General features: G+C 53.9%; 8 protein-coding genes across 8 annotated transcripts; 2 read left to right on the top strand and 6 right to left on the bottom strand.

The window, feature by feature from the left end:
- Positions 1-327: 327 nt before the first annotated feature.
- Positions 328-1,704, bottom strand: INT6 (eIF3 subunit 6 N terminal domain-containing protein; the record flags this gene model as incomplete). The annotated part of the gene is made up of 2 exons (XM_083196931.1): positions 328-1,245; positions 1,300-1,704. The coding sequence occupies 2 exons, from the start codon at positions 1,702-1,704 to the stop codon at positions 328-330; spliced, it is 1,323 nt and encodes a 440-aa protein (XP_083048139.1).
- Positions 1,705-2,136: 432 nt separating this feature from the next.
- img2 (mitochondrial 54S ribosomal protein mL49) lies at positions 2,137-2,698 on the top strand (the record flags this gene model as incomplete). The annotated part of the gene is made up of 2 exons (XM_083196930.1): positions 2,137-2,586; positions 2,648-2,698. The coding sequence occupies 2 exons, from the start codon at positions 2,137-2,139 to the stop codon at positions 2,696-2,698; spliced, it is 501 nt and encodes a 166-aa protein (XP_083048138.1).
- Positions 2,699-3,120: 422 nt separating this feature from the next.
- On the bottom strand, positions 3,121-6,469 carry ACO1O0_007557 (uncharacterized protein; the record flags this gene model as incomplete). The annotated part of the gene is made up of 2 exons (XM_083196929.1): positions 3,121-6,405; positions 6,461-6,469. 2 exons carry the CDS (start codon positions 6,467-6,469, stop codon positions 3,121-3,123), a joined length of 3,294 nt encoding a protein of 1,097 aa, XP_083048137.1.
- A 3,888-nt stretch (positions 6,470-10,357) lies between these two features.
- On the bottom strand, positions 10,358-11,604 carry UTP6 (snoRNA-binding rRNA-processing protein UTP6; the record flags this gene model as incomplete). Its single annotated transcript, XM_083196928.1, has 2 exons — positions 10,358-11,461; positions 11,515-11,604. 2 exons carry the CDS (start codon positions 11,602-11,604, stop codon positions 10,358-10,360), a joined length of 1,194 nt encoding a protein of 397 aa, XP_083048136.1.
- Positions 11,605-12,082: 478 nt separating this feature from the next.
- On the top strand, positions 12,083-15,377 carry CWH43 (Frag1/DRAM/Sfk1 family-domain-containing protein; the record flags this gene model as incomplete). The annotated part of the gene is made up of 8 exons (XM_083196927.1): positions 12,083-12,170; positions 12,227-12,394; positions 12,448-12,780; positions 12,832-12,958; positions 13,053-13,094; positions 13,148-13,232; positions 13,291-13,336; positions 13,384-15,377. 8 exons carry the CDS (start codon positions 12,083-12,085, stop codon positions 15,375-15,377), a joined length of 2,883 nt encoding a protein of 960 aa, XP_083048135.1.
- A 232-nt stretch (positions 15,378-15,609) lies between these two features.
- ACO1O0_007554 (SDR family NAD(P)-dependent oxidoreductase) lies at positions 15,610-16,398 on the bottom strand (the record flags this gene model as incomplete). The annotated part of the gene is made up of 1 exon (XM_083196926.1): positions 15,610-16,398. One exon carries the CDS (start codon positions 16,396-16,398, stop codon positions 15,610-15,612), a length of 789 nt encoding a protein of 262 aa, XP_083048134.1.
- Positions 16,399-19,055: 2,657 nt separating this feature from the next.
- Positions 19,056-19,715, bottom strand: ACO1O0_007553 (GNAT family N-acetyltransferase; the record flags this gene model as incomplete). The annotated part of the gene is made up of 1 exon (XM_083196925.1): positions 19,056-19,715. One exon carries the CDS (start codon positions 19,713-19,715, stop codon positions 19,056-19,058), a length of 660 nt encoding a protein of 219 aa, XP_083048133.1.
- Positions 19,716-21,199: 1,484 nt separating this feature from the next.
- ACO1O0_007552 (uncharacterized protein) lies at positions 21,200-22,085 on the bottom strand (the record flags this gene model as incomplete). The annotated part of the gene is made up of 3 exons (XM_083196924.1): positions 21,200-21,557; positions 21,608-21,988; positions 22,042-22,085. The coding sequence occupies 3 exons, from the start codon at positions 22,083-22,085 to the stop codon at positions 21,200-21,202; spliced, it is 783 nt and encodes a 260-aa protein (XP_083048132.1).
- Positions 22,086-22,104: the final 19 nt, after the last annotated feature.

Below are 22,104 nucleotides of genomic sequence, written 5' to 3'. Positions count from 1 at the left end.
TGGGTCATGTCGTCGTTCTAGAGGTTGCAGGGTCACTAATGTGTCAGGGGTAAAGTTCAAATATCATTTACTTCATACTGAAAAGCAGCCATTATACCCCCCTTCAATCGGAAGTATACCCACATCCCTTATTTTGTTCCCGAAAAACGCCATGCAATGCCAAACCGCATCACCGGGGATATACAGGGGCCGCCATTCTAATTTCCTTGTAACCCTCGTTCGTCGCCCGCTACCTCCGCTCGTTTCTAAGGGTCGACCCTCCGGGGACACAGCTCCGCTGAAAAGCTTCTAAGAAGGAGAAAACCAACATATCCAAACCGACAACGCTCACGACTTGGACACGGCGGCGTTAAGGACCTGCGTCCGGAAGAAGCCGCCCTTGGTCTTCTCGATGACCTGCTGGTAGACGTTGTTGGGAGGGTGGTTCATGATGACGGTGCCGTCCTGGCTGTCAATCTTGGCGTCGAGGCGCGTCTCGCGGATGAGGTTGACGATCCACTTCTCGCCGTCGTCGGGGTTGAGGCCGAGCTTGGCGCTCAGGTCGCGGATGTTCATGCGGCTGAAGATCTTGCAGTAGCTCTCGCAGATAAGGTGACGGGCGGCGTCGACAAAGGCGTCGGCCGACGCGGCGAGGAAGAAGTCAGAGCGGCACACCTGCTCGGCCATGTGGAGCGCCTCGCGGGCGGCGTTGAAGTCGTGGCCAATGTACAGGGCGTTGACGAACTGGGTGAGCGGGTCGGTGTACTCGTAGGCCTCCTGGCGGACATAACGGACGACGTCCTTCAGCTGCTTCTGCTGAAGTGACGAGTTGCGCGCACGTCCACGGCCGGTGATAACGGCGGCGATCAGGTAGCGCAGGGCCCAGGGGCACGAGGTCTGGATGGTGTTGATATAAGGGGCGGAGAAGAACATTTCTAGGATGGGCTCCCGGGCGGCCTCGAAGTTGAAAAGGGGGAACAGAGACCAGTGGATCAGCATGGTGCGGTGGTCGAGCTGCGCGCGGGGGTTGTTGAAGAGCTTAGAGTCGATACCCTCACGGACGTTCTTGATCTCATCCACGGCCGACTCCCAGTTGGTGGAGAGGATCTCGGAGGCCAGCTTGCCCCATGTCGCGGCAGACACCTTGTCGTTATCGGTGGAGAGGACACGGAACTGGTAGAGCATGTCGGCGGCATTGCCGTACTGGCCGCAGCGGAACTGAAACTGGCCAAAATCATACAGCGCGTTCACCATGTCCATAGTGACCTGGCTTCGTCAGCACAAACCCTCACTTTCCCTCCCCGCGTTCAATTGACTCACTCCATGCTGGTTCTTAAGGAACTCCAAGTTGGCAACCTTATCACTCCTCAGTCCGTTGACAACATCGTCCTGCGTCAGCAGGTCCGCAATCTTCTCGGTCGCCTGCTCGTGCTTCTCGAGCTGCGCAAGCACCTCCTGCCTCTTCTTGTTGTACTCGGCGGGCGCGTCCTTGACGCCGTGAAGTTCGCAATACATGCTCGCCACATAGTCGGTCATGTTGGTGTCCTCGAGAAGCTTCATCTTGCCGATCGTGATGGCCTTGGCCTTTTCCTCCTCTCCCTTCTCCTCCGCCTGGTCGCCCTCGAACTGAATGAGCGGGAAGAGCAGGTGTCGGCTCAGGTGGGGCGCCAGCTTGGGCATGATGGACGAGCCGTCGGCCGACACGGTCTTGAGGATTTCCTCCATGGTGGGCAGATTGTCTTCGGTTCTGTCGACGAAGAGGGAGTTGTTGGTCGGGTCTGGCTTCGTTCGAGAACTCGAATCGGGCGAGGAGGGGCAATTTTGGCGAAATTTCGCCAACAACAAAGTGGGTGTGGGGTTTGTGACTGCCAGGCGCTGATCCGGGGATTTGCCGCAAGTTCACGGCTGGAATGTCATGTGACCTCGAGATTTTCTGGTGAACGCGACTTTGGCTTCCCATGGAAAGGTAGCTAAGGAGCCATTCCTGCCATTGGTGATTGTCACACGCTTCTTTTCTTTGTGCATACCCCATATATGAGGCTTTGACGACCGAACGGAGCTCCGCGGCGACGAATTTAACTCCAACACTTTCTCTGCACTCACTGGAAGCTATAATCTCCCCATCTCCTCGGGTCTTCCGAGACTTTCGACTTCACGATGCCTCAGCTTCTCTCCAGGGCGCTCTCATGCGCCACCCGGACGCAATCGACCCTGCCACACCAGCTCGTCCGGATACGTACAGCTTATCAGCCCATCTCGCAGGCTGCCTCGATATCCTACAAGGCCGACCCCCGCGCAGCTCAGCGTACTGCAAAGTCCGCCGCCTCCAAGATCCCCAAGTCCGCGCGCCCTCTCAGCCGCGAGCCCCTACCTCCCCCGACCATGACTCCCGAGGCCCTTCAGTCTATGCCGTACATAATTCGCCGCACCGCCTTTGCCCAACTCCCCGTCTACCGGAAATGGATGGCTGGTGGGACAAAGGAGATCATACTTATCAAGAAGATCAATGGTGATCGGAGTATTCTCGCCGAGGAGCTGAAGGAGAAGCTTGAGATACCCCAGGACAACATCCGCCACAATCCTACGACAGGCAATCTGGAGATTAAAGTATGTTTCCATTAAACGTCGGGGCGTTGGCAGGAATTCGAAGTGCTAACGATCCATGCAGGGTAACTACTTTGACAAGACACGGCAGTATCTGGTGGAGCGCGGCTTTTAGATGGGTTTGGAGCCATTGTACGGAATTGACTGTACAATAAGTGTACTAGTACTTGGATGGATTGCATCACGGGAGCGGGCATATCACTGCACTCTACTTGTAACATATTGAGATGAATGTGCAATAAATCCATATAATGTTTAGCCTCAGCTGGTGTGGTATCAGTATATCATATTCCTATTCTCAAAAGCACCGGCGCCACAGGAAATCCGTGAAACCCATGCCAAGGCCCGCATGACGCATAATGCAAAATCTAAGCCGCACTCGCTATCTGGCGTGCTGCAAACCAAACATTCGCCTCAAATAACATACACAACCCCCCCAAGGCTATAACTGCTAAGTATATCCAGATGTGGCGTCGACAATGTGACGCCAATTTATATGCAAAAAGGAGTTGTCAACCCCAAGCATAACGGAGACCATCACCGGTTCAGGTTGAAACAAGCCGTGAATTGCTGAAAAAGGCCTTCCTTTGCCCATTCTGGGGATGTCAGACTGGTGATTTCCATCAGCCCCTGTGACGATGGGAGGAAAGAGAGCACTGAGGATGCCGAGTCGGTCGAGTCCCTCGTCTTCTCCGCCAGTCTTCGAAGCAATGCGACTGCAGTGACGACAATATAAACAAGTTCCGGATCTTTTCTGGGAGGTGCCCGTGCTGCACCTCTGTTGAGTGTCGCTGGCTGGTCATACTGCCGACTAAGCCCCCGAATGAGACCCATTAGGCTTTGTACTAAGGCGTTGTCGGACAAAAGCCACGACTTAGTCAGTCCAGAGTCCGGACCAGGAGCCAAAGCAACGAGAATCTCGGCGCACAGGAGACCCTGCATGAGGAAGGGCTTTCTTGTTTCCACAAGCGGCGGAAGTTGAGGCGGCCGACTTCTTTCCAGAACCTTGTCGGGAATCGGTGAGACGGCAAGAGCAAAGGTGCGCGTCAGAAGCTCGTGTGGAGGGTTGCCGCTAGCATCCAATGCAAAGATGGTCTTGAAATGCGTCCTGTTTGGCTCGTCGCGAGCAAAAAGTTTTGCTAGGGCGTCAACAGCATGAGGGAGGTAAGGGTGTAGACTGGGTTCATAGGGTGTGAATTTCCAGGCATCCCTAGTCTTGCTTGGGGGCGGAGTGGGAGCAAAAGCCAGCAAAAATTGCAGTAGACACAATGCCTGTTCCCGGCCGGCGATTTCCATGGAACCCGAGATGTTCGAGAGTAGGATGACTACATCCTTCATGAAATCCAAAGTGTTGGCGTGCGACCGCAGCAGCATGGTTCGTGTCCCAATGTACCGAATGACAACACACAAGAATTTGACCACCGTCTCGTCCGCCAAGACGGCATGATTCTCGTTTGCTTCGCCAGGGAAGGACACATTTCGCAGAATCGTTGTGATACAGATCAGCCTCTCCACAGCGCGGTCCAGCTCGTACTCATTACTCCCAACGGCGGGAGTTTCTTTGACCGCCCACTGTTCCAAGCGACAAGCTCTCATGAGTTCTTCGTAGGGGGTAAGCTGGATCTCATCTGAAACCTCCACGGTGTGCTCTGCCAAAATGTCCAGCTGGTCTTCGGCACAATCAACCAAAGAGTCGACTAAATCATCACAGTAGGGTAATCGGATGAAATGGGGCTGGTGTGGCGAATTGGAGACGGATGCAAGCGTATCAAGAGCCACCCTGACTTCTCCATGAATACCGCTTTGTATGCTCTTGGTCAAGGCGTGGATATCAATATTGCCAAGCTCCGGCAACGGTGGAACGTCTGGCTCCCATCTCAGCAACTCAGAGCCCACCGCGCCAACAGCGTTAATATCCATTCCACCATAGGTTGTGAGCTCACGAGCACAGGGAGTGTACTCGTCAGATTTGGGAAGCGGCTTCGGCGCGGCCGGTTCGGCAATGGTGGCTACGGCAGGTGGGCGCTCGCTGGGCTGGATTATCGACAGGCTTCCGGGCTTGGCGTGTGCCGGGGAGCTCATAGGGACGTTGTTTTGGCCAAGAGCTTCCATGCCCCTCGACAGGCTGTTCCTGTTGTGACTTGCTGCCGAACTTAGCTGGTTCTGGAGTTGCTGTTGTTGCTGAGGAGTTGAGAAACCGTTTGCAGGAGGTTGGGCAGGCTTCACAGGCGTCTGCTGTTGCATATGCTGTTGCTGGGTTGGTTGCATCTGTCCCCGATTCATGTGCTGATTTGGCTGCATCTGCTTCTGAGGTGTCCCATGCTGCTGTTCATGAGGCTGTTGTTGCTGTTGATGCTGCTGCTGTTGCTGTTGTTGCTGCTGATGCTGTTGCTGCTGTTGCTGCTGATGCTGCTGCTGTTGCTGTTGCTGTTGCTGCTGCTGCTGTTGCTGCATTAACCTCTGTTTATGCTGTGCCATCCATACTTCTTCGAATTTGTACAGGTTGCGTTCGTAAATCTGCTTCAGTGACATCGCCACGTTCGGGTTTTGCGCGGGGAGTCCTAGTGCTTGCGCGATGAAAGGCCAGTTATTCCCAGCCATTATAGCCTTGTAGCCTCCCTTGTTCTGGACAGCCTGGAAGAGCATCATGAGATTTACCGGGCGATCCCCCACCATTGGGTTGGGATCTAGTGGTAGGCCCTTGGCATTCATCAGCGCTGTAAGGCTCTTCATGAATTGCTCGGGGTTGGAACTGGCCATCGGGCGTGGCCTCATCATGCCTCCCTGGCCTTGTGGTCCCTGACCGTTTGGCATGCCGGGCATCGGTTGCTTGGGCATCATTCCACGTCCCATATTTTGCGCCTGCATCTGAGCTTGCATCTGCATGTTGCCCTGAAGTTGCTGCTGAAGGCGCATTTGGTATGCGGCCATCTTGTGCGGCTCGTTCATACCTGGAGCGTTCTGGGGACGCTGTTGGTGTTGTTGCGGCAGTCCCATAGGTTGTTGTTGTCCCTGCTGATGCTGATGCTGCTGCTGCTGCTGCATTTGGGCATACATGTTTTGCATCTGGGCTATTTGCTGTGGCATTTGTCCCATCTGCTGGGGCATCATCTGCCCTCCGGCCATCGCATTAGGGTTTGGCGATGGTCGGGGATTCGAGGATGATTGCGCGAAGGTAGGATTGTACCCCTGGGGCATATTTTGCATAAACTGATTTGGTTGCGGCGTGCCGTGCTCAGAGGAGACGGGTGAGGTTTGGGCACCAAACTGCTGGTTCCCTGGGGAGAAGGGGTGCGGTGACGCGGTGGCTACCCTTTGAGGCACGCTCCCTGGGCGCATCTGGTTACCCATGATCGGAGATGGGCTGGCGTTTGCAGACCCATTAGGCTGCAGATGAGGGAACTGGCCAGCGCCTTGCTGGTGTACACCACCGGGCTGGAAGGCGCCCGGAAAGTTTTGCTGTTGTGGCGTCTGGGATCGCGAAGTTGGCAGCATGCCAGGGTTCTGTGTCGGGGAGCCGGCAATGCTATCTTCGCGTGGGCGAGGTCGTTTTGATGGAATCACGGGGTTCGTTTGATATGCGGCGTTCTGTAGGGTGGATGGCGAGGCGTTGCGCATCGGGCCATTTTGCATGGCCTGTATTTGCTGCTGCTGGGCCTGCTGCTGTTGTAGCTGTGCGGGATTGAATTGGCCCGAGTTAGCCATGAAGGCGGAGGGGTCCATCATGGCACCTGCGGCGTTTGGATCGTTGATGTGCGGGAAGCCGTTGCCATTGTGGTTGGGGACGGCGTCGTTCATCCAGGCGCTCATGGCGATGGCCGCCTATGGCGAGCTGGTCTGCGATGGGCGACGTCAGCAATCAATGAGCGCGCGACACGATCCGCATTGAGTGGAGGCGGATGTTCTGAGACGGATCGGGATGGGGTCGTGACACGGCACAACGTGTGGCGATGGATAGGAAGGACTCGATGCGATCTTGAATCGCGTCGCGAGGAGGTGGAGGTGTGTGTGCGTGGCAAGGAATGGGACAAAAACGGGGGGAGAGCGAGTGAGCGGCTCAGCAGCGGGCAACAGTCCCCTTCCAGTTGGCTGGCAGGGGAGCGCCAGCGCTGTCCACGCCTGAAAGAACAGGGAAAAAATTGGAGGCAGGGCTCCTTACCTTGGGGTCAAACTACCAGTCGCGATTGCTGCTCTGCGATCTCCAGCGTCGCAGGCAGGGTCTACCGACAAGAAAATAGTCGAAAACTACCAGCAAGAATGGGTAATACAATGGACCGATGCACTGAGGGCCAAGCCAGTAAATCGCTGGCGAGGATGAGGCCAGTGGTGGCCAGGAGCTGTTAGCGGGCGCGGCGAGCGGAGATGCAGTGCGTGTTGTGTGCTGTGCAGCCAGCGACGCGCCCGTGGCAGAGAAAGCAGGGCGACGGGGGCGTCGTCTGCAGGCGGCGCGAGTGACCACGAACAGCAGGAATGGTGAGAAATTTCTGTCGCTTCACCAGTTGGTCGGCAGAATGGGGCACATCAACCACAGTCCACTGTCTGCGCCTGAGACCATATGGTGTGCCAGCAGAGGACTGGATGCGTCAGGTGGTGCGAGACTCGGGTGGGAAAATGTCGATGGACAACAACGCCAGGGGGCCAAGAGGCGCGTCTGGCTTTGGGTGTGTCTGGGCCGTGGTGAACGGGAGGAGTGAGTGCGACCGAGGCGACCGTCTTACCTAAGACAAGCCAGTGGTGGTAGTACGCTCCACAGTTAGTTGCTTTCGCCAGGAGAGGAAGGCCTGCTGCTTGCCCGAGTCTGCGTCTGCTTGTGCACACGGTCGGTTTCGGTTGAATAAGAGGAGTGGAGGAGTCAGACGAGCAAGCAGCAGGGTGGTTGGGCGGCAGAATGGCTTTTTCCAAGGTTCAGTTCAAACGCCCCATGTAACAAAGGCCTAGCCGTATTAGGCCTAGCCTGACGCGAGAGGCGGAACACCCTGTGGGTCAACGACCAATGAGCTCATCCGTTAGAGGTAAGATGCTGCTGTGCGGTCTCATGATAAGCAGTCAGCAGTAGCTTAGCGACAAGTTTAACATAACCTTCCAGGCTGTTAGCAGTGAGCTATTCTGGGGGCACACCTGGCCAGACTGGGCTCCTGGGTTCTCTTCCAATCGACCATGGTCGTAGGTGACGGGGGGACACACGAGCTCGTCCCGTAGAGTGTTGACTTCCAGAATGACAGCACAGGGTTTTCCATCCACAGATGATAGTTCAGAGCCAGCCATGACCCACAGCGTCGAGGAGTCCTCCTCAATGAATGGCTGCCTGACAGGAAGCGTGTAAAACATCTGAGCTGCCTGACAGGACAATCCAGAGCAAGCTGGGATCTACCCGGGCCACCTAAAAGTTGTTCTCATATTTTGTCAACTTCCAAATAGGTCCAGTGGAGACGGCTGGTATGATAAGTTCCAGGCCGCCAGTCAGAGAAGACAATGCCCCAACTCTCCATGCTTTCAGCTTGACGTGTGTTGTAGCAGCCTTCGATTGGCAGTGGTCGAAATCACCGTCGGGAAACGGCGCATGACTGGGGATCAACAGCCCCGTCAAACATTTGGTGCCTAACCGTGCCATGGAACAGGTAAAAAACAATCCCCTTCGCCCAGTTGGAAGTCTCGAAGAAAACCATCGCGCGTCTGAATGAAGCCGAAAACCGGCAAAGAGGGAGCCGTCGACGCAAAGACCGTTGGTGATGTTGGTCCCCACACACCACGCCGAGGCTCGAATCCGAATGATCGTTCCACCGTGTTGATGCCAGGAGCTGGGTCCAAGAATCGCAGAATTGACACATTCCCCCCGAACAGAGCCATTAATAACGGATAATGGCGACATTCGTCAGCTCCAAACCCCCGTCATTTTTCACCCAAAAGAATCGCATTTTGACAGACCCTCTTTGGAATGAGGATTGGCTTTCTCCAGGCGCCAGACCCGCCCCACTCGATAACGGGAGGTGACCAGGGATTTAGATGGGCCGTAGTAAATGGGTTTGAACCACCGCCATCCCCAATTTCAAGAGAGAGATGCCGGCCCGGTTAAGGATTGCGTGGACGATAACCCAATGCAAATGCCTCAATTCCCGACGGGAGGCGAAATGCACTGAGGTTGGCTAGTGTGCTGGCGGAGGTCGATCCCGGAGTCGCTCGTGACACTGTTTGATGCCACCAATGCGCCATGCGTTGGGGCTTTCCCAGGTGGAGGGAATCCCTGCCACTCAGGTCCCCAGATGGTGCTTGCTCATGTCGTCTCGACGGCGACCCCGATCAATGGTGAGAGAGCGACGCTGTCGTCGTTAGGCATTTTGTATCCTTGGACGCCGGTTTTCTGCTGATTCCATCGTAAATCGCAGTGCGTTTGCCGTTGAATAGCGTCTTGTTGTCCGGCTCAATGACCTAGGTACCGCTGGAGGCAGGGCGAGGAGGGAGCGTCCCATGTTAGTGGTGCAGAGTCGTAGCACAGCGCAACGCCCGCAGCGATACGTAAAAACAAAGCAGAAACGAGAAGAAGAACACACAAAATCAGCAAAAGAGAGGTGAAATGGAGAAGGCAGGAAGATGACGAAGTGAAAAAGGATGAGGGAAGGGGGGGCCAGTTATGTGAAAAGGTACGGGCAGGTACGAGTACGCTCTTGCCCATCCACCTCCCTCCCACCCAGCGCCAGCGGCCCCAAACCCGGCCTTGTGCTGTCGGGCCCAAAATAATATTGACAGCGCGGTGCAGGGTCAAAATTCCCCACCGCATGTTAATAAGGTTCCAGGTTCCCAGAACGTTCCTGGCTCACCACCGCCGCCATGTTATTATCGCACCCAGGTGTCCAGACTGTCCATTTCGCCGCCTACTGAACGAATGCCCAACAAGGTTTTCTCAAGCTTCAGCACCAACTTTTCAATCTGCCCGCATAGGACAGATAATCTCGCAAGCCCGGTGTCTCGCCGTGGGTAAATGAATCGCCAGCGGTCCTCCCTGAGCCTACAAGCATTGGGCATGTGGCAGGGCGCTAATCGGAGTCAACGGACTCGTTCGTGGATGCACCAGACGGCTAATCCAAAAATCCAGATCTTTTGCCCACGCCTCGTGTTCATTTGCGTGAGCCTTTATAGGCTCTATATGTATTTCCCTACATACTTGTACGGAGTACCAGCTCAGCGGAATAGGAAATTGTTGGAGACGACTCTGCCTTCACAGCGATTTCCGTCGGGAGCTGGTGCCGGTCATCTCCCACCCTGTCGCCCCATCGTGATGTGTGAACCACAGATCCCCCGGTGCTCGGCTTGTGCCAAGTTTTCTTGTGCGCCCGTGACACCATGTGTCCGTCTGTTACGCCTATAATCTCGTCAAATGTCATCGCCGCGTGCCCCATTCGCCGCGTGTTCCGACACCAACAAGTGTCCTGCTGTCCCCGCAAATGGGTTGGGTGGTGCTCATATCATAGTCGATCTGAACACCACACATCTCCGCGTCGGAGACATGCCTGAGCCTGCCCCGTTTCGTCGCGCAATTCCGTCTGCGGTGTCGATCTGAGGGGGACTTTGATTGAATTTCCCATTTAGCGCGACTTGGGACGGCATAGGGACACCTCTACGTCCCAATGAAGCCGATGTCTAAAAGACGCGGGAGTGCTGGTGTAGGCGTGCCCCACATTAGGGAAGTCTCAGCGGAAGCCCAACAGTTATCTCGGTACAGCCGTGAATTGTCATTTGTCGCTCTATCTATGAAATAGTATCTGTATATTCCGTCCAATCAGGCCGTGCTTAGGTTGTTCTTTGTATGCTCCAGCACCTTCCTGATGCCCTCATCGAGCTCCTCTACCGCGAGGTACTCGTCGATCCATTGGTTGGTCTTCCTCTCGAGCTCTGCCCTATCTGTGGTGACCTCAAGGTACTTGCTCAACCGCGGAAGAGCCTCCCGCAGACCCCTTGGGAAATCAGCCGTCTTGGGATTAACACCAAGAATCGACTCCCGAACATGGCAATTGCAGGTGGCCGGGTGGTTGGGGTAGGCCTGGTCCATAGTGTCCAGGACATGCTGCGATATTCTTGGTTGGACAGAGATATCCTTGAAGGATGCAAGCATGGTGAAGAATTGCTCGGCAGATTCGGCGTTGAAGAAGGGCTGTTTTCTCGATATGTCGAAAATGGCAATCGGGATGGCTCCATCCATGGCCGGATTGTTTGCCAGCTGCTTCGCCGCCTTCTTATCGATGACCTTGGCCTCCGCCTTGGACGGCTCCGGCAGTAATGTGCCATCCTCCTGGTCCTCATCCTCCTCGTCGCTATCCTCAACGCGCAACTCGTCGTCGTCTCCCTCGGGACGATCCGGCCGCAGCGGGTCATCAGTCTTGCTCTTGCGCTTGTCCACCTTCTCAAGCCATTCCATTTCGCAGCGGGAGTACTCGACCCACAGGGAGGCATCCTTGGTGCAGAATCGGCAGCCTCGCATGAAGAAACTTCTCGCCGCCGCCATGTCGCCATTGCGAGCGGATCGCCTGCCGGCCATTACCCACAGCTGCGAATCGTGGGGCATCATGCGCAGAGCGTTGGTCATTGTCCGTCGGAACCGCTTGGACGCTTTGATATGCGACGTGTACGACAGATACTCGCGCCACAGCGCAGAGCTGCTCGTGTGGCGATTCACGCCTCGCTCATAGATTGATAGGACGCGGGTCTGTCCCGCGTGGGACGAGTTCAAATGCCGGATCTTGAGGCGGTTGCAGCGCTTTCTCCGGAGCGACTCGAGAGATTGCTCCCATTGTGCGTAGGCTGACCAGTCTGCTGGCTTGTTTCCAGGAGACAGGACTCTGTGCTCGTGATCGTTGCGCTTCTGTACAATAGTGCGGATCTCGTCCTATCGTTGATGTCAGTACCAAGCCATCAAGCCACGGGAATCATGAGTCCAACCTTAGAGAATAGTTCCTTTTCCTCCCATTCCCGCAATTGGGGAACAGACCTTTCGAGGTAAAACCTCGCTTTCTCGGCGACGCCAGACATTTTGTCGTTTGAGTTTCGCCGGGCTGCAGACCAAAGGACAAAGAGCTGGGGCCCGTTATGAGCGACCGTGGGGATTGAAGCAAAGAAGTTTTTGTGAGGCTACTGGAAATTTTAGTGGGACCATCTTCAGCCTTCCAAAGCACGCGCCACGGGAAGAGGGGCACCAGCCACAGAGCGACAGAGGCCTACCTCTACGTACCTAGGTAGTAATTACTAACTTCCATGTCGCAACCCAATCGAGATTCTAACGCCTCTTTCGCAGGGTTCCCCAAAATCGAGCTCCCGCGACTCCGAGGTTCCGCGTGGTCCGCTGTCAGTCATCCACTCCAGCCAAACCCTGCTCACTGGATCGACTGCTCAGCCGCCCATTCCTACACCTCCTTCGATAAGGTTCTCACCACGAATATTCCCTCGACAACTTTTTTCCTACCTTCGTTTTGTCTGCGCATCCATTCTCTCGTTCCATGAGCTCGCCCCCATGTCCAAATCCAAGGACAAGGAGGGCGGTGTCGTCCTGAGCTTCGGTGGACATTGGGTCAGTTGGGCCCATACCATCGCTGCATACAGTATGTCCTCCGGGAAGCTCGGACTAATAGATGGAAATGTCTAATGGGATGCACAGCGGCCTTCATCAGCGCTTTAATTGTCGGCATATCGTTGCATTACCATAAAATCGTCCGGAACGAGCATTATGGCTATCCCGACGAGTGGTTCCCCTCTGTCTCGGCCACAATCGGCGATCGATATCCCGAGCGATCCTTCTTCATGCTTTTCATTGCCATCACATCAGGTACGAATTGATATCGCCAGTATGCAAAATTAGTGATCGGCTAACAATTGCAGGGCCTCGATTTGCGCTTGTTGGACTCTGGTACATCCTCACGAGGAAGCCCGGGCGCAAGCTCCCGACCTTCGTTGCCACCATGGGTCTCGTTCGCACCTTGACCTGCGGTGGATGGACCTACATCACCTCGACCGATGACCACGATTGGCATGATATACTCATGATATCCTACATCGTGGCTACGCTGCCGTGGACGATTGGCTGCATTGCCTTAAGTCCGCCGAACCCGCGCGCCATTACATTGCGAAAGTACATTGCAAGCACCTTCTTTGGGACCCTTGTTCCTTTGATTTATTTCTTCATCCAACACAAGGTTCACAAGGTCGCTGGAGGTAGGATGCCAGGCCCCTCGTTGTGCCGTACTTTTAGCTAACTTGTCGCAGCATATACCACTTACGCCTTTTTCGAATGGTCGCTCATCGTCCTCGATGTGGCTTTCGATGCTGTCACTGCTCTCGACTTTCAGACGTTTGAACTCGTGGTCAAGGACGTTAAGGGTTCGACCAAGGGGTACGTTCAATGGCTCCCGATATAGTTTTTGGCATGATTTTTTTTGAATATATTTGTTTTTCTTTTGAGGCTATGTTCTAAACTATCCATGCAGTGTGAACCCGTCTTCCATCCCATCCGCTGTCCTGGAGAAGCAGTAAGTATTTCTGGTCGCTTACAAATAGGAAAAATAGTCTGACGAGCTACAAGGAAGGAGAAGGCCACCGGAGGCGTCTTCTCTGTACGCTTTAGTTGGCCGGAGCTCTTTGACGCACTCGCTGATGTGTACCATGGGGTAGGTTTGCAAAAAAAAAAAAAAAAGCCGTAATTTTTCTTGACTAATAGCCTTGTAGTTTGTATTTTGGACCACCTTGACCAGCTTAGGTCTCGTTGTCTGGTGTAAGTTTCCAGGGAGTTGGTCAATAAATCATGAACTAATATGGCAGTCTTCCCTCTTTGGTACATGGGCATCTCCGGCTTCGAGGCTTTCATCATGACAACTCTTTCTCCTTTCTTTCTGGCTATCGGGTCCGTACGGTCTTTCGTCCAGGGAAACCTTCGGCTTATCCACCTACTCTCATTATCTGGCATCGCTTCCTATCTTGTCATCGACCCTACTGTCCGACTTTGCGTTCTTGGCTTTGGTGTTGCCATGTCATGTCTAGGGTGGGCTGCAACATTGTCTATCGAGTCGATACATGAGAATCGCTTCGAATCCAAGATCCTAGGCCTTATGGTTGGTTTGATCTTATCTACGACAGCCAAATTCATATGGAAGACCAACAACCCGATCTGGCCTGTGATGCACGCCGAGAATGGTGGTTGGAATGGCGTTGGCCTTGTACTCGGGATTTTGGCCGCTCTCCGATTTACGCGTAAGGCGCCGTTGACAAGCGGTTCACTGGTCAAAGACAAGCACCAGAAGGGCTCTGTATTCCTTGCCGCTTGTGGTTTTGGCGGGCTTTTCTTCGGTCTTCACTCCCTCCTCTCAGATACCAGCACTATGATTCTGTGGGTGTGGGAGGGTTACCCTATACGAGGCCCATACTTTTCCACCCACGGATGGTGCACTCTCGCGGCCATGTCTCTAGGCCTCCTAGGTGGGATTCATAAGCCTAACGTCGCTGGTAGCTGGCTAAGCTACATCCTCGGAACTCTTGGTGCCATGGTTCTGACCTTCTACAGTCACTGGTTTGGTTACTATGGTGCTCTAGCCCTTACTGCCTATCTGACGAGCGTCTCAGTGCCTCTTCTGATAGCCGTGACTAAGAAGGACCCGGCCATGAGCTTTGGCATGGGATTCCTCATCTACAACTTTGTGGTCCTGTTCCACGTTTGGGTTGTGGCCTACGCCTTTGTGCCGGGCGGCCCCCTTGTCCGTGAACACACCGACTGGGTCATGATCACCATGATGGTGTTCATAGGTTTGGGCGTGTATAATTTTAACCGCTCGCAGCCACCCCAGCAGCAGCCGAAACGACGCTCTACATCCCAGCACAAGAAGTACTTTGGTGTGGCTACGCTTTTCATCAATGTCATCTTCTTGTGTGCTGCATTTATGCGCTTACCCACTAACGATTACGAGCCTTACCACCCCGAGGACCGAGTCCTGACGGCCGGCATCTGGACGATCCACTTCTCTCTAGACAACGACATGTGGTCGTCAGAGTACCGCATGCGCGATCTTATCAAGGAGACTGAGCTGGACGTTATTGGTCTGCTCGAGACAGACCAGCAACGCATTATCATGGGTAACCGTGACAGCACCCAGTTCCTTGCGGAGGATCTCGGCATGTACGTCGACTATGGGCCAGGGCCCAACAAGCACACGTGGGGCGCGGCGCTGCTGTCCAAGTTCCCCATCGTCAAGTCAGAGCACCACCTGCTGCCCAGCCCCGTCGGCGAACTGGCACCGGCCATCCACGCCACGCTCGACGTCTACGGCCAGCTGATCGACGTCTTCGTCTTCCACTCTGGACAGGAGGAGGACACCGAAGACCGGCGCCTGCAGTCGGAGTACCTCGCCAAGCTGATGGGCTCGACGCCCCGCCCGTCCATCCTGCTCAGCTACCTCGTCACCGAGCCCCTGGAGGGCAACTACAACACCTACGTCAGCGAGACATCGGGCATGCACGACGTCGACCCGACTGACTGGGACCGCTGGTGCGAGTACATTCTGTTCAAGGGCCTTAAGCGCGTGGGCTACGCGCGCCTCAGCCGCAGCTCCATCACGGACACGGAGCTGCAGGTGGCCAAGTTTGTCATCCCGCAGAGCGAGGGCGAGATTGCCCAGCTCAAGGCCATGCCGGCCGAGGAGCGGAACCGCAGGGCCAAGGAGGGCAACGTGCCGCAGGGGTGGAGGTTCCCTGCCCGGTTCCGTGGCAAGGGCGTCCGCGGGCACAAGTATCATGTTTTTAACGAGCCCAGGTATTATAATTAGGAAGGATGACGAGACGAGACGAGACGAGACGAGATGAGACGACAGATGGAGAAACGCGCCTGTTAATATCGTATGTATATTTCTGCGGGTAATTTAGGTAGCTCTTCGTATATTACGTTTATCTAGCTTGGCCGACTCGTGACGTGTAATCCAACACCGGAGCCAGATGCTCGATAATGATTGTTTTCATTGAACCTATCTGAAGCAACAGGCGCTGTCGAAGGACGACCACCTAGGTATCGCTAACCCAACCACCATCAACAACATGGCTCCCGCCCGTAATGGCACTCGCGTCGTCAGATGCCAGAAACAGTATTAGCTTGGCTACCTCGACGGGCCGCAGGATCCTCTTGAGGGCCTGCGCCGCCATAGTCTCAGCCTCATACTCTGGCGTCAGAACCTTTTCGATCTGCGTCTTGGTTGCAATGGAACCCGGCATGACACTATTGACACGGATCCCAAACGGGCCAAACTCGTGCGCGTGCGTCCTCGTCATGCCCATGACGGCCGCCTTGGCCGCCGCGTAGATAGGCACCCCAGTGGCGGGGATGCGCCACGTGATGGACCCGAGGTTGACGATGCTGCCCGAGCGCTGCTTCTGCATGGCGGGTGCGATGGCCTGGGTGAGGAAGAACTGGTGGCGCAGGTTGGTGTTGATGTCGTGGTCGAAGGACTCGGGCGTCACGCCGGAGGTGGGGACACGGCTGTTGGGGCCTGCTGCGCCGGCATTGTTGACGAGGACATCGACGGTGCCGAACTTTTCAATCGTCTTCTGGGCACAGTCCCGGAGCTGATCGAGGTTGGTGACGTCGCAGAACATAAAGGTGGGCTCTGTGGCGCCCTCGATGCCCCGGATGGTGCCCACGAGCTCACTGGCGGCCTGCTCGTTGAAGTCGAGGAAGACGACCCTGGAGCCCTGTCTGCAGAATAGCTCTACTGCGCTGGCACCGATTCCTTCGGCGCCGCCGGTGATGAGGACGGCCTTGCCGCGGAGGCTGGGGTAGGTTGCCACGGTGTCCATGTTATCTGATTTGTGGGGTGGGATGTGTTGTGGAGGAGGCGGGGGTAACGATGGCTTATATACGGCGAGACAGATCAAACCCAGCCCGAGCCTGTATTACCAATATTATCAGCATGGACAGGTCAAGCTAGCTTAGTCCAGTCGAATAGTCCTGGTCGGCGTGCCTAGAATAGAAGTTCCGCTGAGCACCACCCCAAGTCTCCAACGACCCCGCTCTTGACATCGCTCTTCCATCCATGGATCCTCCAGGCATCTTGCCAGGTTCAAAACGCTATTCCCCGTTAGGCCTACTATTCATATACTCGTATGAGTCGTATCTATTTCATGTCGCGGAGAGCCCCGATGTGGCCATGAACTAATACCTAGCTAGTATGTACATTTGATGACAGGAAGGGCGTCCAATGTCATGAACCACATGCCGGGATACAGGGCCATTATGATCAGTTCGCCGCCAGACTCTTATGTAATAGACTTTGCGTGGCGGGAGCAGCTTTAGCAGTGGCTAATACCATGGTGAGTGAGGCTTTGAGATCCAATTAGCTGGAAATTATCTTCGTTTCTTTCTCTTCCATCAGATGCTGTCTATTTAACTGTTTTCCTATATTAACGAGGGTACCCACTATCCCAAGCCCAGCCCCTCACCAAGGTATTATGATCCGTACCTTGGCCAAACCGTCGATGTAACGTAGCGGATTGCCAATCACCTTGGCGAATTAATTTCATATAGTTAGTAGCTATAGACGTGGCCCCGGAGGCGCCGGGAGCATCATCTGACCTAACCACGGGTATGTTCCTACTAACCTGAAAACAGCTAGTATTATCACTACCTGCATGTAGGACGCCCAGCATGACTTCAAGATCGGGACAATTCTCCATCACCCAAGACGGTTCTGTTAGTGGCGCCTCAGGGGTTGAGACGAATGTCGCCGTATAGTCACCAGCCCTCCCAGGAGCCGTTGACAAGGCTCGCGATGCCACCATCTTCACTCGGCTGGGGTTCTGCACTCGCCCCAGGAGCTCAAAGCGGCCCTCGGTGCCACCCCCGAGATCGACCAGAGCCTCTGCCTCTCGGTCAACAATGTCGCCCTCGCCTTCTCCATCTCTCTAGACGATACACTGCCCATATCTGCAAGGTTCTCCAAGTGTTGCAGTGCTGCTTGATGCATGCAAATATTCAGGACTCTATCTTTAATTCGGATAAGATCACCGGTCTAGGATTCGCTTGGGGCCTGTGGGGAGTCACGGGGTATACATGGTTATCAACGAGGGCGCGCCGGAGCGTTAATACTGAAAACCCGCCCAATGTGTTGCCTTTCTCCCACCGATCTCCGCAGGAAGGGTAGGCTTGATTAACATAACTGGGGAAAGTATTTTCGAGGTTACGCCAGTTTAAGACTTTGACAGTTGGCGGCCAGGCAAAACTCCTCCATTCGATAGAAAAGTTCACTGTGCGCCGCGAGGCCAAGCGCCTGACCGAGTTTCAGGAGAATAGCTACCAACATCTCAGGGAAATCCCCCATGATATGTGGCCTGGCTGGCATTCAGGTAGTGGTGGACTTACCGCCAGATGTCGAACTGGCCAAACAGTTCATCATCAGCATCTTTAGATGAGAGAAAGACATAAAGTTCTTCTGTTCTGATTGCCCAGTCAGTACATCATGGGGAATTTAGTTCTGAGCTTATAAAAGCTGCAACTATCCAGCCTCAAAAAAGCTCGGAACTGATCTCCATGGAGCCGATCTATATCGCAAGCCATACTGCAATGTCCAGTTTGAGAACCAACTCACAATCCTTCCCGAGAGTCTCTATAACAGCCTTGCTCATCCCTTGCTGTATAAGACTTTTTCTGGAAATATCTATCGTAAAGTTGAGATAGTCATGGATCTGTCACATAGGCTGGCTCCCTGTTTCTCTCCCTGTAACCTGTATTTGTAGGACAAGTTTGATAATCGCTTAACGTGCCTGACATCTTATGGGAAGCTGCGCAGAGGTATGAGAAAGGCGGTTCCATTATCTGGAGTCGAGTTGTCTAACTGTGATACGGACCATTTACTGGAGATGATTCCAGAAGACACATATGGAATTATATCCCCAAGCTCGACACTGCCAGGTCCTCCGAACAATACACTTTTCCTTCAGAGCCTTTTGAGAGGATCAAGCTCTCCCCTAGAGTAGTGCGCCGCCCCCGGCAATATATGGCTATGGATAGCCAGTGCACTACGAAAACATATCAAATCATCTCAAGAGGCTACTCAACTCGGGAAAAGGACGGGAAATTAGTTCTATGGGAGCTATACTCTTGACACACTACCTGGGGTGTTTCTCCGCGAAGTACCGTCTCGGATTTTCTTAACACCACCAAACATTAACTCAAGTTCACATATACCTGCTCACAATCTGGTATAGGTTATTAATAACTCTATAAAACCTCCCCACTGTAACGATCCTGTGCGTAACGCGATTATGTCAATGGGGACTGCTATCAAAAGATGTTCTTTCTCTTTAAACAGCTAGAGCGATAGGTGGCTAATAATATAGTGGCGTTCATCTCTCTTCTTCTCTAACGAGTTACTTATCGTATATCAAACCGACTGCCCATCAACCTTTCCTAGGCTTTAGTCAAGGCCTGAACGATACACCCATGATGCTTCAGACATCTACTTTCCTCTCACCAAGTGCAACAGCATCACGATACCTGACCTAGCTGTGTAGTGGTCGTCAAGAGTGCCATGCGGAATCAGGTCTGTATCTCCATTTGCCCTGAGAGCCTCCTCGAGCGTGCAATAGCCAGCACGCTCAAATCCAAGCCCGTCATATAGCCTCAGGGTCGCCACATTCTCAGGCTTGACCATGATCCGAACCACAATCTGCGGTGTCCCTGTTCCGTCTCTTGACTGGAGGAACTCGAATGCCTTTTCGCACAATCGGAATCCCAGCTTCATACCTCTGTGAGTCGGGAGAGTATAGAGGCTTAGCATCTGCCATTTCTCCGTCTCATCATCGGACGCCGGATCACGCTGCCCCGATTCCTTGGGAGGGAGAAACTCCTTGGCCGGGAGGGGTCCTCTCAGCGTAACCTGCCCGACCCATTCACTCTGGCCATCTTGGGCGACAGCAACGCACACAAAGGTCTCTTTCTCTGGGTTTTGCAGACGGGATACCCAGACGTCGTCGGAGAATCGGGACTCGGTCTCCAAGGTCGAGGAGAAGGCCGTGGGCGACTGCCGCAAGGCCTCGAGGCGGAGAGCCTTATATTTGGCTGCCGACGTGCGGAGGTTGGGCCCGTCGCGGTCCACCATGATGAACTGGTATTCCATGCTGCCGTCTGTTGGGGGTAGTAAGCTGGGATGGATTGCTGACTCGATGGCGGATAGAAGGCGGTAAACAAGAGCCTATATCGACGCAGTAACGAATTAAGCTGTTTTGGAAAATTCACCTCGTATTGACTTGGGGGCATGGCATTTGAACAGGATCCGTCAATCACGCCCTAAGATAAGGCATGGTATTGATAGTAGCAAGTCCAGGTGGGTCAACCAAGGCAGTGCCATGGTTACAAATTGCTGTTAAAATCAACGTGAAATGCTCCAGGGCCTCTAAAATCAGTACTACAGAAAAGACTGAAAATACTACTTAGGCCTACCACCCAAATCCACACAACTTTACAACACCATACAACGGTCAATTTGAAGCTGTTTTGTGATAGAAAATACCATATATTAAGTACATGTAAGGTGTCGTACCCCCTAATCCCTGTAAATTTGTTAGTGGGGCTGTTCACCGGTTAATTGGCTACGTAGAGTTACCCCGAACGTTTGAGATACCCCCAAGATCCCTGTTTATACTAGTGGTAACGCCTGAAAACCATTGGAGAGTCCCCTATATATAATATTTCTCACTGCATAGTACTCTGCTGGTGCTTTTTGGCCTACTTTTCTAAAATCTCCAGACTTTGGTTAATAGTTGAAATCCAGCCATATATACCTGCCCTACTAGTAAGGGATGAATGTAGGCTATGTATGGTTTCATTCATCAGATGAAAGAGTATAGGAGGCCAATTATAAGCATCGGTGTATCTGAGCTATGGAATCTTAGCCCTGTAGTCCCTATATTCAGAGGCTATTCCCACATAAATTAGGGGCAATGAGAGTTACAGTGGCAATGCCTTAAACTACACAGCGTCCTTTACGAACATTGCGTGTTGGCTTTCTACATGAAGATGATTGGCTACCATTGTATGGCAACAATTTTCTCGGAAAGTTTGGGTACTTGATTTCAAAGTGAGGCAACCGAGAAAGAGATCTCTAATGGAATTTTATCAAAACCTTTGGGAACTTGAAGTGTCGGGCTACGACTACTTCCTTATGCTCGATGGGCAAAACACCATAATGGCCGATGATTCAAGGGGCTCGAAAAAATGATTCTTAGTCTCTACTGTATTTAGTCCGCTTGACATTCTGGCTGTCCGTCAGTAGGATGATTGTGCTAGACTTCTCAACACCCATCTCCTTGAGTATACTACTGATTCACAGAACAGCTTTCCCCGCTGGTGTAAAAATTACAAATTCCGCCTTGGTCGTGTTGAGAACAAGAAGTCAGTGAAGATGGGGAGTTTTAGGTGAAAAATAGAGCCTTTGCCTCCAAGGCGATACCGTAGCCAACGGTGCTCTGGATGTACAGGACTGGATGCCTGAATATTCCGAGGTGGCTATTTTTGGGCCTGCATTGGCTTCTGCACACTTGCAATCGATGAAAGTGATGCCAGATTCCGTGCCTGATGCCTCTCAATTTCCTTTCATTCCAACTAAGTCATAACTATGCCTCCATCAATATTGATGCTCTGCCCAGTCATATACTCGGCATCATCACTGGCCAAGAAGGACACAAGCTTGGCCACGTCCTCGGGCTCCCCGGTCCTCTTGAGGGCAATCATACTCTCAGTGGCGCGCTTGATGCTCTCCCCCTTGGCCACACCACGAATATCCCCCATCCTGGCGTCGATCTCCTCCCACATCTTGGTCGCGTGGATGCCCGGGCAGTAGGCGTTGACGCGAATGCCGTGAGGTGCCAGCTCCATGGCCATGCCCTGCGTCAGACCGCGGACGGCGAACTTGCTGGCGCTGTAGTGCGTGAGCAGGGGGAATGGGCGGAAGCCGACGACGCTACATGATCCATCAGTAAACGGCGTCATCTCGACTAGCAGTTTTCATACCTGGAGCACCCAATCAGTCTCCCCTGTGTGCCCTGCTTAATCATCTGCTTCGCCGCAACCTGGTACGAGTTGAACACGCCATTGACATTGACCTCGAACATGCGCTTGACGTCGTCCTCGGTCAGCTCCAGGACCGGCTTGACCTGGCAGATGCCCGCATTGGCAACCATGGCGAACAGTGGGCCGAGGGCCTCGACGTGGGAGTCGACAATGCGCTGGACGTCGCTGCGGGACGAAACGTCGCCCAGGACGACGTGGGACTTGCGGCCCAGGGCGGCGACCTCCGCGGCGGTAGCGTCGGCGTCGGATTTCATCGAGGGGAGGTCCGAGACGGTGATGTTGAAGCCGTCGGAGGCGAGGCGGAGGGCGATGGCTTTTCCACTGGGGGAGGTCGTTAGTGAGTGAAGGGGGCCAGTGGGGAGGATGTATCTGACATGCCACGCGCACTGCCGGTTACAATAGCGGTCCTTAGAGCCATGGTGGTGAGATTGATGGAT

The sequence above is a fragment of the Amphichorda felina genome, assembly GCF_050947745.1.
Source record: "Amphichorda felina strain 45539 chromosome Unknown scaffold_7, whole genome shotgun sequence".
In the NCBI taxonomy this organism is placed as follows: Eukaryota; Fungi; Ascomycota; class Sordariomycetes; order Hypocreales; family Bionectriaceae; genus Amphichorda; species Amphichorda felina.
This window is presented reverse-complemented; position numbering and strand designations above follow the sequence as displayed.